Genomic DNA, 14,948 nt, shown 5'->3' with positions numbered 1-14,948 from the left:
CACCATAAGAGTGTTGTGATGATGATGATGATGATGATCATTTTACATTTTAGATACATAACCCACGAGTGTTGTGATGATGAAGGTGATGATGATGATGATGATGATGATAGCTTTGGGTTTTCGATACATACGCCATAACAATGTTGTGATGATGATGATGATGATGATGATGATTTTACGTACTAGAAACATACCCCATGAGAGTGTTGTGATGATGATGATGATGATGATGGATTTATATTAGAGTTACGTACGCCATGAGAGTGTTGTGAAGTCTTTGGTGCGCCTCGTTGGAGTGCTGCCTCTCCTCCTCCAGCTGGGCCTCCAACCTCGCCCTCCCAGCCTTGGCCACCTCAGCCTCACCCTCGGCCTCCCTTGCCCTCCGAACCGCGTCGTCCTTCTCTCTCCGGAGTCGTCCCACCTCGTCCTCCAAGGCTTCCTTCTCACTCTGTTGGTTAAGTCGCAAACAAAAGAAATACAGGAATGGAAGAATTATACTTACACTTTGAGATATTGGTTACCGTATTGTGTAGTGGTGGTAGTAGTAGTAGTAGTGGTGGTGGTGGTGGTAGTAGTAGGAGTGGTAGTAGAAGAAGAAGAAAAGAAGATGGTGATGAAAAAGAAGAGGAGGAGGAGGAGGAGGAGAAGAAGAAGAAGAAGAAGAAGAAGAAAAAGAAGAAAATATTGGTATTAGTAGTAGTAGTAGTGGTAGTAATAGTAGTAGTAGTAGAAGTAGTAGTAGTAGAAGAAAAGATAATGATAAAGAGCAGGAGGAGGAGAAGTGATAGTAGTAGTAGTAGTAGTAGAAGGAGAAAAGATGATGATGAAGAAAAAGAGGAAGAGGAGGAGGAGGAGAAGAATAGTTGTAGTAATAGTAGTAGTAGTAGGAGTAGTGGTAGTAATAGTTGTTGTAGTAGTAGAAGAAGAAGAAGAAAAGAAGATGGTGATGATGAAAAGGAAGAGAAGGAGGAGAGAGAGGAAAGTAGTGATAGCACTGGTAGTAGCAGTGGTAGTAGTAGTAGTAGCAGTAGTAGTAGCAGTAGTAGTAGTAGCAGCAGCAGCAGTAGTAGTAGTAGTAGTAGTAGAAGAAGAAGAGATGATGATGATGATGATGATGAAGAAGAAGAAGGAGAAGAAGAAGAGGAGGAGGAGGAGGAGAAGAAAAAGAAGAAAATAGTGATAGTAGTAGTAGTAGTAGTAGTAGTAGCAGCGACAGTATCCCTAGGTTCATCTGAATGTGGACCCAGTGAAATGCAAACCGAAGCTGTCCCTTTCCTGCAGCCTACCACCCTCCTCCTTTCCGGGGATAGGGAGGGCGTAAAGGATGTTTGTGTACCTGGGCATCGCGACATACACCTTCCTTACGTCAGGGTAGGTGAGAGCGAAAAAGGGAATTTGAATCTAATATTACGTGACAAGGGAATTAGGTTTACATTAATGTGTTGTGTATAATAATAATAATAATGATAATGATAATGATGATAATAATAACAACAACAACAATAATAATAATAATAATAATAATAATAATAATAATAATGATGATGAAAATAACAATAATTATAATAGTGTAATAATAATAATAATAATAATAGTGTAATACTACTACAGCTACTAGTACTGCCACTACTACTACTACTGCTACTACTACTACTAATAATAATAATAATAATAATAAAAATAAATAATAATAATAATAATAGTGTAATACTACTACAGCTACTAGTACTACTACTACTACTACTACTAGTAATAATAATAATAATAATAATAATAATCCAATCAATACACAGTTTCCTCGTAAGCATATGATATTTTGCATTTTGATTTCAGATACAAAAAAAAAAAAAGCCGAAAATAAAAGAAAAATAGCCGAATGGTATAAACCGTGGAATGGCGGGAGACAGGGTGACGTGGAGGCGATTTGTTTGTGGCCACCCCGTATAAGGGATTAAGGCATCTGGCAATAGATAGAGAGTATAAATCGTGGCTCAGAAGGAAAGAATCACATTTGTTTTGGTCTTCCCAGTAAGTCTGAAGGAAGGAGGGGGGCAGGGGGTGAATAAGCTGGTGAGGAGGTGAATATTTAGTGAGGCAACATTTACTCATTGGCAAGTTTCCAGTGAGGTGGTTTGGCCATGTGGAGAGGATGGAAGGTGAGAGACTGACGAGGAGAGTGTATGTGAGTGAAGTGGAGGGGGGGAGAGGGAGGGGGAGGCCGAGGATGAGATGGAGGGATGGAGTGGAGAGAGATATGAGAGAGGGGGGTGTGAGTTGGGAGCAGGGCAGTAAAATGGCGGGGGACAGGGCGACATGGAGGCGATTTGTATGGGGCCACCCCTTAGAGGATTGAGGCGTCTGGCAATAGATAGATAGATAGAAGTTTCCTCTTCATGGATCTGTTTACTCCATGGACCCAATTTTTTTTCAAGGGGATTTTATATATTTTTATTTTGTTAATGTGACTTTTATTTCTTATTTTATGTATGTATGTATTTATTAATTTTGTCGGGACCTTAACCCAACTCGGCGCCGACAGTACTTTGTGGAGAGAGAGAGAGAGAGAGAGAGAGAGAGAGAGAGAGAGAGAGAGAGAGCACTCAAGTATAAATCTCCTCACCGCATCACCGTTAACTGTTACCTCTTTATTTATTTATTTATCTTATTATTTTACTGTTTGCAAAGTCCTTAACCAGCCTGAGTTTAAAAAGGGTTAGAGGAGGGAAGCTAACCTCTATTATATATATATTTTTTTTCATCTGATGGGACTGTACCAATTCCTAAAACTCAGATACTAAATTATGGGCGCAGGAAATTTGATGAGCCTCAGCTATGGGGTAGAAATGAGTCTCCTTGGTTACTAGTGACTTCAATCTGACTACACCTGGCCACCAACTGAGCTGAAATGGGCTAGGGATATTTGCCAAGTGAAAATGAACCAACTGTACTCAAGTTTTTCCTCCAGTCTGACTACACTTGGCCATAAACTAAGGTGAAATGGGCTAGGGATCTTTGCCAGCTGAAAATAAACACACTAGAGCCCATTTTGCCTCTTTTCCCTACCGTCAGCGAGGTTATTCTTTGCTCCTGCTGAGTGCTGAGTGATTCCTGCTGCTCCCTCTGCCTCCTCTGCTTGGCCTCAGTCTCATCCAGCAGTTGCCTCAGCTGCTGACCCTCCTGCTTAGCGGCTGTCAGCATCAGAGACAGCTCCTCCACTGCTGACTCACTGCTGGCTCGTACCTGTGTGGAAATTTTAGACCTATGCGGTAGAATTTTAGACCTATGGGGTGGAAACTTTAGACCTATGGGGTGGAAATTTTAGACCTATGAGTTGGAAATTTTAGACATGGGGTGGAAATTTTAGACCTATGGGGTGGAAATTTTAGACCTATTGGGGTGGAAATTTTAGACCTATTGGGGTGGAAATTTTAAACCTATTGGGGTGGAAATTTTAGACCTATGGCGTGGAAATTTTAGACCTATGGAGGTGGAAATTTTAGACCTATGGCGTGGAAATTTTTGACCTATGAGGATAAACTTCTATACTCCTTTCACCTTAACTTGGCTTTAAAAAGACCTCTCACCATCTTGAAAGCTGAGTTATAGTTGTAGATTAACGGGAAAAGAAATAGCGCTAGTCACGAAGAAGTGCTATAGGGACGTAGAGCCGTAGTATTGTCTTGTTCGCCTGTACTCCCATTACTTTAACTTGGCCTAAAATTACCTTTCCACCTTCACTCCTGAGTCATGACAGTAGATTAACACTAGAATATATGATGCTAGTCACGAAGAAGTGCTGTGGAAGGGATGTAGAGTTGCAGCATTGTCTTTTTCTGCCACTGAGCTATGTGAAATAAGCTGCAAAAGGACGAAAATCTGGGCCAAGTTAGGATGAAAGAAGTATGGTTGTGGTGAAAGAATTATATATCTCCGTTGGCAGCCACCTAATTAACTCGTGTGTGTGTGTGTGTGTGTGTGTGTGTGTGTGTGTGTGTGTGTGTGTGTGTCCAAGGCTTCTCCAACGTAAAATGAAATGAAAAAAATAAGTAAAATCGAAGCCAGATGGTTCAAAGCTCCTCTGATTTGTCTTTTCGCTGCAGTGAACGCGTGTGGGTGGTTTGCTCAGTTTAAAAAAAGATGAATACCCACCTTAATCCGGTAACGCATTATATTTTTTATTATTATTATTATTATTATTATTTGTGGTAGTAGTACAAGTCGTAGTAGTAGTAGTAGTTGTAGTAGTAGTGTATCTCCTGACGATTTAAATTTGAGAGCCCGTTAATTCTGTACCGGACGCCCTTCCAAATTTGAATTCAAGGGGGGCCATATATAACTGCCACTGCATCTGGTGATTTCTCGTGTTTTGCGGGGACGGCTCAGCGTTATCAGTGTCTGCTGCGTTATTTATTCATTTCCTACTACCACTGCCACACCCAAGCCCACACCAGGAGACTGAGCCGCAACACAGAATTCTTCCAGGTGAATTTTTAGTGATGCGCTATGTACGTACCACCCTGTGTAATTGGTGGTTGAAAATATAGGCCGTAAAATAAATCGCTTGATCAAAGGGATTAAGGTTATGCAAGACTGCGGCAATGTGGGGATGATATCAAGTTCGTGTATTGATTTGCTGTTGAGCCAGTGTGTGATGAGGCAGGCACACGCAAACCACTGCACGCAATACAAAACACAGTATAGTAAACACAAATGACACAAGACACAAACACACATGACTTTTGCACTTCTGTATATCAACACAAATGGAACAACTTTAGGTCTGTATATCAACACAAATGGAACAACTTTAGGTCTGCATATCAACACAAATGGAACAACTTTAGGTCTGCATATCAACACAAATGGAACAACTTTAGGTCTGTATATGGGACAACTTTAGGTCTGCATATCAACACAAATGGAACCATTTTTTAGCCACTTATAGGCAACTTAACGCACTTTACCCACTTACAGGCAACTTATGCACTTTGGCAGTTCCATCACCCGTCAGATCAGTACACCTCGGCTAGTGTGTTTATTCTGGCTACCGACAAACGATTTCACTCAGTTTAGGGGAGATTTTATGAACTTGAGTGATTATACATAGCCTTCGTTAGACCTACAAATGTATAGATGCTCTCCTTACATCAATAAAATCGCAGGGTAGCAGTAAGGATAAAGAAATAAGGACGTTCTTGCTTTATTAACGGGGTAAGAGTGACATACGTAAGGCCGCTTGAAGGCTGGGTCACGCTGAGTTAGGTTTGGCAACGTTTAAACTGATCATGAAAGAAAAATGGGTACGTGTGTGTGTGCGTGTGTGTGTGTGTGTGTGTGTGTGTGTGTGTGTGTGTGTGATCCTTACCTGCGCAGTGTGGGAGTGGGTGTCGTGGGCGAGGGAGAGAGCGCTGGCCAGTTTACCAAGGGCTTCCTGTTCCCTGGTAGACATTGCTGACAAAGCTGATTCCAAACGCCTTACCTCCTCCCGTAGCACCTCTGTCTCTCTGTGGAGGGGATAGTGAGAGAGAGAGAGAGAGAGAGATTAAGTCCCTATTTCGAGATGTGTGAAAGACATAGAGGGATTTACTAGTTCAATGTGAGAGAGAGAGACAGACAGAGACAGACAGACAGACAGATTTTAAGCCTCTGTTTCGAGATGTGTAAAAGACAGTGAGGGAGAGAGAGAGAGAGAGAGAGGAAAGCAGACAGCAACTAACACAGTGGTCATTTTGTAGTTCCTCTTAACAAAGGCGACAATTAGCCTACTATGGTATCTTTTTTATGAGTCAAAAAGGATAGTTACGCAAGAAAGCTCCTATGACCCACAAACCGAAGCTGGCAGGATAAAGTGCGAAAAACCACCATGCAGTCTAGAAAAACCAAGGAAATTTCATGAGATAGTGTGAAAGGAGTAAGATATATTTTTAACACTATTTTAACTTAGTGCATAGCGTCGTAGCCTTTATAATATAGACAAGAGTAAAACAGATACTTGCTAAACTCTTCTCACTTTAACTTGGCCTAAAAATTGTCATCTGTCTATCTTGAATATTGGCAGTGATAGATAAACACTAGATTTTGATGCTAGTCACGGAGAAGTGCTATGGAGAAGATGTGGAGCCGTAGGTTTGTCTTATGCTGCCACTGAGATAGGTAAAATAAAATGCAGAATGACTAAAATCTGGGCCAAGTTAAGGTGAATGAAGTATTGTGAATTAGTGGATAATGTGGTTTGACCATAGGGAGAGGATGGAGAGTGAGAGACTGACGAGAAGAGTGTATGTGAGTGAGGTGGAGGGGGAGAGAGGTAGGGGAAGGCCAAGGATGAGCTGGAGGGATGGAGTGGAGAGGTATATGAGAGAGGGGTGTGTGAATTGGGACCAAGGCAGTGAAATGGCGGGGGACAGGGTGACGTGGAGGCGATTTGTTTGTGGCCACCCCGTATGGGATTAAGGCGTCTGTCAATAGATAGATAGATAGATAACGTGTTTGCTTGTGGGATAAAAGTGAAATTGTTATCTGGGGTAATTTAATCTCTCTCTCTCTCTCTCTCTCTCTCTCTCTCTCTCTCGGGGGATAGGGAGGGAGGTGGGGGACGTTTGTATAAGAGAGGGGATAGGGACGGACTCTCTCTCTCTCTCTCTCTCTCTCTCTCTCTCTCATTTTTAAATTTGCAATTTCATTTCTAAATTTGCGGACGACACAAAAATCGGCAACACTATATTAACTGAAGAAGACAGAATTAGCCTTCAAAATGACAAAATGACCTTAATAAAATTATCAGCTGGTCAGAAAAATTGCAAATGCCCTTCAATGTAAGCAAATGTCAGGTACTGCAATGTGGGAAGAAAAACAAAAGGTATGATTACGAAATGAAGGGCCAAATCATTAGCAAGTCCTCACTAGTTAAGGATCTAGGCGTACTAATTTCAGACGATCTGAAATGTTCAAATCAATGTATCTCTGCCGCCAATAAAGCCAACAGGGCCCTCGGCTTCATCAAAAGACATTTTACATATAAAAGCAAAGATATTGTAATCCCCCTATACAAAAGCATAGTCAGGCCACACTTAGAGTTTGCAGTGCAATTTTGGGCGCCTCACCTAATTAAAGATATAGAAGTACTGGAAGCGGTCCAGCGTAGGGCTACCAAGTTAATCCCGTCCCTGAGGAATAAACCATACCTCGAGAGACTCAGGGAATTAAACCTATTCTCTCTTAGAAAACGGAGACTCAGGGGACAGCTGATTGAATGTTTTAAGATTCTAAAAGGCTTTAGTACTACTGATTCAAGCAAGCTATTCACAGTAATTGCCGAGACTGTAACTCGAGGAAATGGTATGAAGTTGCAAGCAAGGAGGGCTAATCTTGATACAGCCAAAAACTTCTTCACTTACTCTGTTGTAAGCGAATGGAATAAACTCCCTGGGAATGTGATTGAGAGTGGTACCATAAATATATTTAAAAAGAGACTGGACATGTATCTCGACGCAATTGGTATCGTTTAGTTAGGGTGGAGCAATTATTGCATATTCGCGTCTGCATTCATGTGTCTATTAGACAGAGACAGTATTATAGATTATAAATAATAGATAAACATTCTATTCATCTTTTGATTAAAAAAAAAAAAAAAAATTGCATGCATAGAGTAAGTATGTGGCTGTATGCCCAAATTTTCCTTTTCCATATTATTCTACTTTCTGCCGATCCTATAAAATTCCTTCGGGTTTTTCATTCCTGCAAGGTATTACTTCCTCTCTTGTTTCCTGCACGGCAAATGCCGGAGGGTCTGGAGGGTGGGGGAGAGAGCCTTCTGCTGTGCTCTCCTTTTCTTCTGCTCCTATGCACTATATTAGGATTAAGGCCGGACCACCTCGTAGGGACCGTAAGGTCTGTGTGGTCTGTGTATCTATGTAACTATGTAACTCTCTCTCTGTACCGACATAACTATTTATCTACAATATCTATATCTATCTATCTATCTATCTATCTCTACATACCTGGTGAGAGACGCCAGCCTTGTGTGGGTGATATCAGCACTATGCACACTATCGCTATCCGTCCCCTCATCCTGTGTAGCAAAAATCAGACTAAGTTCAGTGTGGAGGTGGGAGGGTGGGAAGGAGGAGGAAAGAGGAGAGAGAGAGAGAAGGAGGAAACGGGGAAGAAGGAAGTGCAGGATGAGGTGAAGGAACAGGAGTAGGAGGAGGGGGTAGGGAGAGGAGGAGGGGAAGTAGGCAGGGGAAGAGGCAAGAAGGGAGTAGGGAGAGAAGTATGGAGACAAGGGAGAAGGAGAAGATGATGCAGGAAATGGGGAGAGAAAGAGGAAGATAAAAGAGGGAGGGAGAGATATTAAAGAAAGGAGAGAGAGAAGGTAGGAAAGTAAGAAAATGTGGAGGAAGGTAGGAAACATGGTGAGAGAGAGAGAAGGTAGGAAACATCGTGAGAGAGAGAGAGAGAGAGAGAGAGAGGTATGATATGTAGGGGTGGGAGAAAAGGAGGAAGATGGAAAAGTAGAGATGGAGAGAGGGGTAAAATCTCTCTCTCTCTCTCTCTCTCTCTCTCTCTCACACACACACACACACAGGTATTATAGGCTTATGCAGACAGGTAAATTCTCTCTCTCTCTCTCTCTCTCTCTTGAATGAATGAATGAATGAATGAAGGTGATGTAAAACAGAATAGGACTTACAAAACGAAAGAAGGAAAGAGAGAATTTTAGAATGCAGGAAAGATAACAGGGGAGAAGGTAGGTAAGGGAGGGAGGAAAATTAGGGGGGAGGGAGAGAAGGGAGGAAAGTAGGGAGGGAGAGAAGGGAGGAAAGTGGGTAGGGAGATAATTACCTGCATATCCCCCAGTGTGGTTTAATTTCACATGTACAGTCTCATGCAAAAGTTCTGTTTCTCTAAATAACACTCAGAATTCCATATAATTAATTTCGGGTAAAACTGCATGTAGTAAGTTTAATCTATGTTTTTTTTTTTTAATGCAAGAAAGAAGGAACCGAAGGCCAGGAGCCCGCAAACCGTTCCTTCCAAGAAAAAAACAAAAACAATACAAAAGAGAGCCAAATTCAAGATCCGTTCATTTCGAGATGCCTGGACACACTGCGTTTGACAGACTGGAGATCATAGGAAGTAGGAAATACAGACAGAGGGAGACAGTTCCAGAGTTGACCCGTTGCATAAATGAAGGACTGGGAGTAACGGTTAAAGTAGGAAATACAGACAGAGGGAGACAGTTCCAGAGTTGACCTGTTGCATAAATGAAGGACTGGGAGTAACGGTTAACTCTTGCATTACTACTTTTTATCTCCAAAACTATACTCTTTTAACTCTAACTTGGCCCAAATATTCGTCCTTACGATCTTGTTTCACGTATCGTAGTAGCAGAAAAAAATAACAGTACAGCTCCACATCCTTTACATAGCACTTCCTCGTGACTAGCATCCCATTCTTGCGTTACCCCTCAGCATTCAAGACAGAGAGATGGAATTTTAGGTAGAGTTTAAAAAAAGGAGTACAATGGTATGAGCTACTGAGGGAAAGGAAGAGCAACGAAACTTTTGCAGGCGACTGTACTTGCCATAATAATTAGGTTGAAAAATGACTTACATATTTAACCATTAACTTTTTCACTTCCATTACTTTTTTTTTTTTTGGCTATTTTCAGATGATTTTTTATTATTTTTGGAGATTTTTGAGATGCAGGATTAATATATATAGCCTTCACCCTTCCATACTTTTTTTTTTTTCCCAAAAATTCTATAAAATCTGTGGTGATACAGTACGTTCACTCCAACCTGACAAACACCCCTATCCTTTTAGCTTAGATTATGGCCACGTGTAGTCTGACTGAAGGATAGATTTGACTAGTAACCAAGGAGACTCATTCCCACAAAGATCCCAACCCCATTCAGCTTAGTTTATGGGCAAATGTAGGCTGGCTGAAGGATAGCTTTGACTAGTAACCAAGGAGACTCATTCCCACAAAGATCCCAACCCCATTCAGCTTAGTTTATGGCCAAATGTAGGCAGACTGAAGGATAGCTTTGACTAGTAACCAAGGAGACTCATTCCCACAAAGATCCCGAACTCCTTTCAGCTTAGTTCATGGCAAAGTGTAGTAAGTCTGAGGGATAGATTTGACTAGTAACCAAGAAGACTCATTCCCACAAAGATCCCCAACTCCTTTCAGTTTTGTTTATGGCCAAATGTAGTCAGACTGAAAGATAGATTTGACTAGTAACCAAGGAGACTCATTCCCACAAAGATCCTAACCTCATTCAGCTTAGATTATGGCCACGTGTAGTCAGACTGAAGGATAGATTTGACTAGTAACCAAGGAGACTCATTTTTACCTCATAACAAGGCTCATCTAATTCCATACAACTGAGTATTCAAGTTACGGGAATGGACTCTCTCTCTCTCTCTCTCTCTCTCTCTCTCTCTCTCTCTCTCTCTCTCACACACACACACACACACACACACACACACACACACACACACATACACACACACACAGGTATTATGGGATTATGCAGACAGGTAAATTCTCTCTCTCTCTCTCTCTCTCTCTCTCTCTCAGGTATTACAGGCTTGGAACACATTATAAGACTAAGACGGTATATAAGAAACAAATTACCCGTATTAACCAAGGAATAATAACCCTTAATGTAGCAGGCTTGTCTTCATCTGAGGGAACTGGGTCACACTCGTATCGTAGAGGGGTAAAAGTTGAGTATTCTTGGTGGTGAGGTAGAGCTGAGTCTCCTTGGTTACTAGTCAAATCACTCCCCCCCCAAGTCTGACTACACCTGGCCATCAGCTGAGGTGAATGGGGATAGGAATCTTTTTGTCAGGGCTATTTACTTATTTATCTATCTGTCTATCCATCTATCTATCTGTCTATCTATCAATCAATCTCTAACCATCTCTCTGTCTGTCTATCTATCTATCCCACACACGATTTAGTCCGTGTAACCCTTTTAGTACAAGATTCATTTTGTCTTGCCCTCTCAGATCGACTTTATTTAACATACAGTAGTAGAGACGCCTTTTGACATAGAGGTAGACGTAGCCTTCATTAATTCTTGTCTATAAGGGGTCACCTGGTGGGGAGAATTGATTGCAGGTGGCGGAAGTAAGGTGAGGAATGCGCTACGGACTGAAGAGGCGAATAAGGTAAATTTAGGAACTTCTTTGAATACACGCAGACACAGACACACACAGACACACGCATATACACTAAATACACACACACACACACACACACACACACACACACACACACACACACACACACACACACACACACACACATCTACTTATCCATCCGTCCATCTGTCTGTCAATCAATCTATCAATCTCTATATTTATCCACACACACACACACACACACACACACACACACACACACACACACACACACACACACACACACACTCATATCTACCTATCCATCAATCTGTCTATATCTATCCACACACACACACACACACCTATCCATCCATCTATCCATCTATCTATTTTAACATAACCCCAAAAATCCAGTCACTTTTCGAAATTCCCGTTTTCATCCAGTTAAAATAAAGTTCCAGGTAGATTTTCCAACTTAGAGGGGTTACTTAAGGATTCACTAACCCTTTCAATACTTCACCTCTCTCTGGATTTTCGTAATATCATGGAAGAAGGTGAATAAAATTGTTGGTATAGAGAGAAGATGAAATAAAAGATATGGTACGGAAGAGGAGCGTGTGTGTGAGTAAGGGGGGAGAGAGAGGGGGAGGCCGAGGATGAGATGGAGGGATGTAGAGGTGTATGAGGGAGGGGAGTGTGAAGTGGAGGAGGGTAGAGTATAGGGACAGGGCGACATGGAGGCGATTTGTATGTGGCAACCCCTTACGAGTTTGAGGCGTCTGGCTATAAATAGATACTGTAGATAGATACACAGATACCAGCAGATAGATAGATAGACTGAAGTGATGAAATATAAATCTATCTATATTGCCAGACGCCTTAATCCCATACGGGGTGGCCACAAACAAATCGCCTCCACGTCGTCCCGCCATTGTCGTAACTCACCCCTGCGATGGCCCGGCTCAGCGCATCGGCAAGGCGTGTGTTGAGGCTACGGTTCTCCTCGCCAAGCTTCCTTACGCTCTCGCCCACGCTCACTATCTCGTTCTGATCAGACGGAGAAAGAAATTAGGCAAAGATGAATGCATGTCGACTCCACAAGCAACATAGAGGAAGCTGATTAATTTTTTTGCTGAGTTTTAAATCACCCACGTAAGAGAGAGAGAGAGAGAGACTGAGATTTTAAGCCTCTATTTCGAGGTGTGTAAAAGACAGAGAGGGATTTACTAGTGCAGTGTGTGTGTGTTCTTACCTAATTGTTCTTACCTAATTGTATCTTTACAGGAATGAGTCAAGCTCGTACTGTCTCGTGTCTTAAACCATATTTATCGTACATATCCTTAAATTTGTGAATTGTTTTGGCACACACTATTTCATTCGGTAGTGCATTCCATTGATCAATTGCTCTGTTTGGGAAACTGAATTTCCTTACGTCTTTATCACCTCTCTTCTTATGCAGTTTTTTGCAGTGTCCTCTTGCTGATGCTTCTCCATATGTTAAGTAATAATTTATGTCTATTTTCTCCTTCCCTGATATGCACTTATATAGCATTATCATGTCACCTCTTTTCCTTCTCTCCTGTAGTGTTGGTAGATTCAGTTTATTTAGTCTTTCTTCGTAGCTTAGGTCCCTTAAGTTTGGTATCCATCTTGTAGCGGCCCTTTGAACTTTTTCAATCTTGTCTATATGCTTTTTGAGATGAGGACTCCAGACTACTGATGCATATTCCAGGGTTGGTCTAATGAATGATGTTATTATCCTTCTTAGCATGTCTTCATTTATGTATGTGAATGCTGTTCTCATATTTGCAAGCAGTGTATACATGTTCCGTACCTTCTCGCTGATGTGGTCAGCCGGAGATAGTCTGTCATTGATAATCACACATAGGTCTTTCTCTCTTTCTGATGTGTATAGGGTTTTATTTCCTAACTTATAATCCCAATCAGGTCTTTTTCCACTTTTACCAAACTTGATTACATGACACTTGTCCACATTGAATTCCATTTGCCATGTACTATTCCATTCATGAAGTTTATTTAATTCTTCTTGTAGCTCTTTACAAGAGTCTATGTTAGTAATTCTCCTTTGTATTTTTGCATCATCTGCAAACATATTCAGATAGCTCTCATTTCCAGTGTTACTGTTTATATCATTTATATACACTAAAAACATGATTGGTGCCAGCACTGAACCCTGTGGTACTCCACTAGTCACTTCTTTCCATGATGAGTAGTTTCCTCTTAGTACTGTTCTCATTTCTCTTTTTATGAGAAAGTCTTGCATCCAACAAAACAGTTTGCCTCGAATTCCTCCTTGATGGTACAGTTTTCATAAAAGTCTTTGGTGTGGTACTGTGTCAAAAGCTTTCTTGAAATCTAAATAAATACTGTCCACCCATCCTTCCCTTTCCTGTATTGTGTTTGTTACTCTGTCATAGTAGCTCAACAGATTAGTAACACATGATTTTCCTTTTCTGAAACCAAACTGTCTTTCTGTTATCATACTGTGTTCTTCTAGATGATTTACCCAAGCTTTTCTTATAAGCTTTTCTAATACCTTGCTTACAACACTGGTCAGTGATACTGGTCGGTAGTTGAGTGGATTTTGTCTATTTCCTTTCTTGAATAAGGGGACAATATTTGCTTTTTTTTTTTCCAAATATCAGGTAGTTTACCTTGACTCAAGGATTTCTTGAAAATTAAAAATAATGGTTTACTTAACTCCTTTGCACATTCTCGTAATACCCAACATGAAATTTCATCAGGACCACTTGCTTTTCCTCTGTCTTTTAATCTACTTAACTCCTCCTGTGTGTGTGTGTGTGTGTGTGTGTGTGTGTGTGTGTGTGTGAGAGAGAGAGAGAGAGAGAGAGAGAGAGCCAAAGTCAGCAATATCACCAACACAACACTGACACAAAGACAACTGTTGACAAGAGAAAGACAAGAAACCAAGACAAACGCACCTTAAGGAACAGATTTTCCTTTTCAAGCTGTGTTATTAATTCCTCCTGGTGTCTTAGTAGGCCTAGTAGCCATCTCCACGCACTGCCTTCTTCCACGCCCATGCCAACGCCCACGCCCACGTCCTCGCCGCCCATCTCACCTGCCAAAAAATAAATAAAAACATAACCTCTCATTGGAATGGTTTTGAAGCCGCGAGAGGATGTTTTGTGCGTTTGTGTGTGTGTGTGTGTGTGTGTGTGTGTGTGTGTGTGTGTGTGCTGTACTTAGGAATACAGGAACTTAATTGTTTATATTTTCCTATGTTTTCCTGATCAATACAAAATATCCTCCTGCAGCCACCTCTCTCTCTCTCTCTCTCTCTCTCTCTCTCTCTCTCTCTCTCTCTCTCTCTCTCTCTCTCTCTCTCTCTCTCACCTGTATCGTGTGGTGGTGGTGGCTGTGGTGGAGTCTCATACAGCAGTCTCTTCAGTCTCGCCACAGCCTCTCTGTATCTCACGCTGTCTGCCACCTCCATCGCTCTCTAGGCTTAAGTTCAATTTTAAACCATTCGTAAGTTCAATTTTAAACCAATCGTAAGTTCAGTTTTAAACCAATCGTAAGTTCAATTTAAATCCAATCGTAAGTTCAAATTTAATCCAGTCGTAAGTTCAAATTTAATCCAATCGTAAGTTCAGTTTCAATCCATTCGTAAGTTCAATCTCAGTTCACACGCAGTTCATTCCTAGTTCAATTTTAATCTCAGCCCAACGTTCATCTTCGGTTCTGATATAGGCCTAAATTCAGTGCCAGTTCGGAGTTCATAGGCCTAAAGTCAGTGCCAGTTCAGAGTTTCATAGGCCTAA

The 14,948-nt window shown here is 41.4% G+C and overlaps 1 protein-coding gene across 1 annotated transcript in view; it reads right to left on the bottom strand.

Annotated features, from left to right (window-relative positions):
- LOC145397604 (uncharacterized) overlaps window positions 1–14,698 on the bottom strand; it is a 20,269-nt gene extending 5,571 nt beyond the window's left edge. Inside the window, exons 1-7 of the mRNA XM_080270645.1 lie at window positions 14,544–14,698; window positions 14,106–14,274; window positions 12,090–12,189; window positions 8,004–8,121; window positions 5,369–5,507; window positions 3,067–3,243; window positions 258–451 (exon numbers count right to left, since the gene is read on the bottom strand). Of these exons, the coding sequence (XP_080126771.1) occupies window positions 258–451; window positions 3,067–3,243; window positions 5,369–5,507; window positions 8,004–8,121; window positions 12,090–12,189; window positions 14,106–14,274; window positions 14,544–14,620 (974 nt within the window). The 5' untranslated portion in view covers window positions 14,621–14,698. The remainder of the gene's footprint in view (window positions 1–257; window positions 452–3,066; window positions 3,244–5,368; window positions 5,508–8,003; window positions 8,122–12,089; window positions 12,190–14,105; window positions 14,275–14,543) is intronic.
- Window positions 14,699–14,948: the final 250 nt, after the last annotated feature.

The sequence above is a fragment of the Coenobita brevimanus genome, chromosome 42 (genome assembly GCF_032717465.1).
Source record: "Coenobita brevimanus isolate Jiangsu-jjx chromosome 42, ASM3271746v2, whole genome shotgun sequence".
Lineage (NCBI taxonomy): Eukaryota > Metazoa > Arthropoda > Malacostraca > Decapoda > Coenobitidae > Coenobita > Coenobita brevimanus.
Note: the sequence above shows the minus strand (reverse complement) of the source record. Positions and strands in the feature narration are given on the sequence as shown.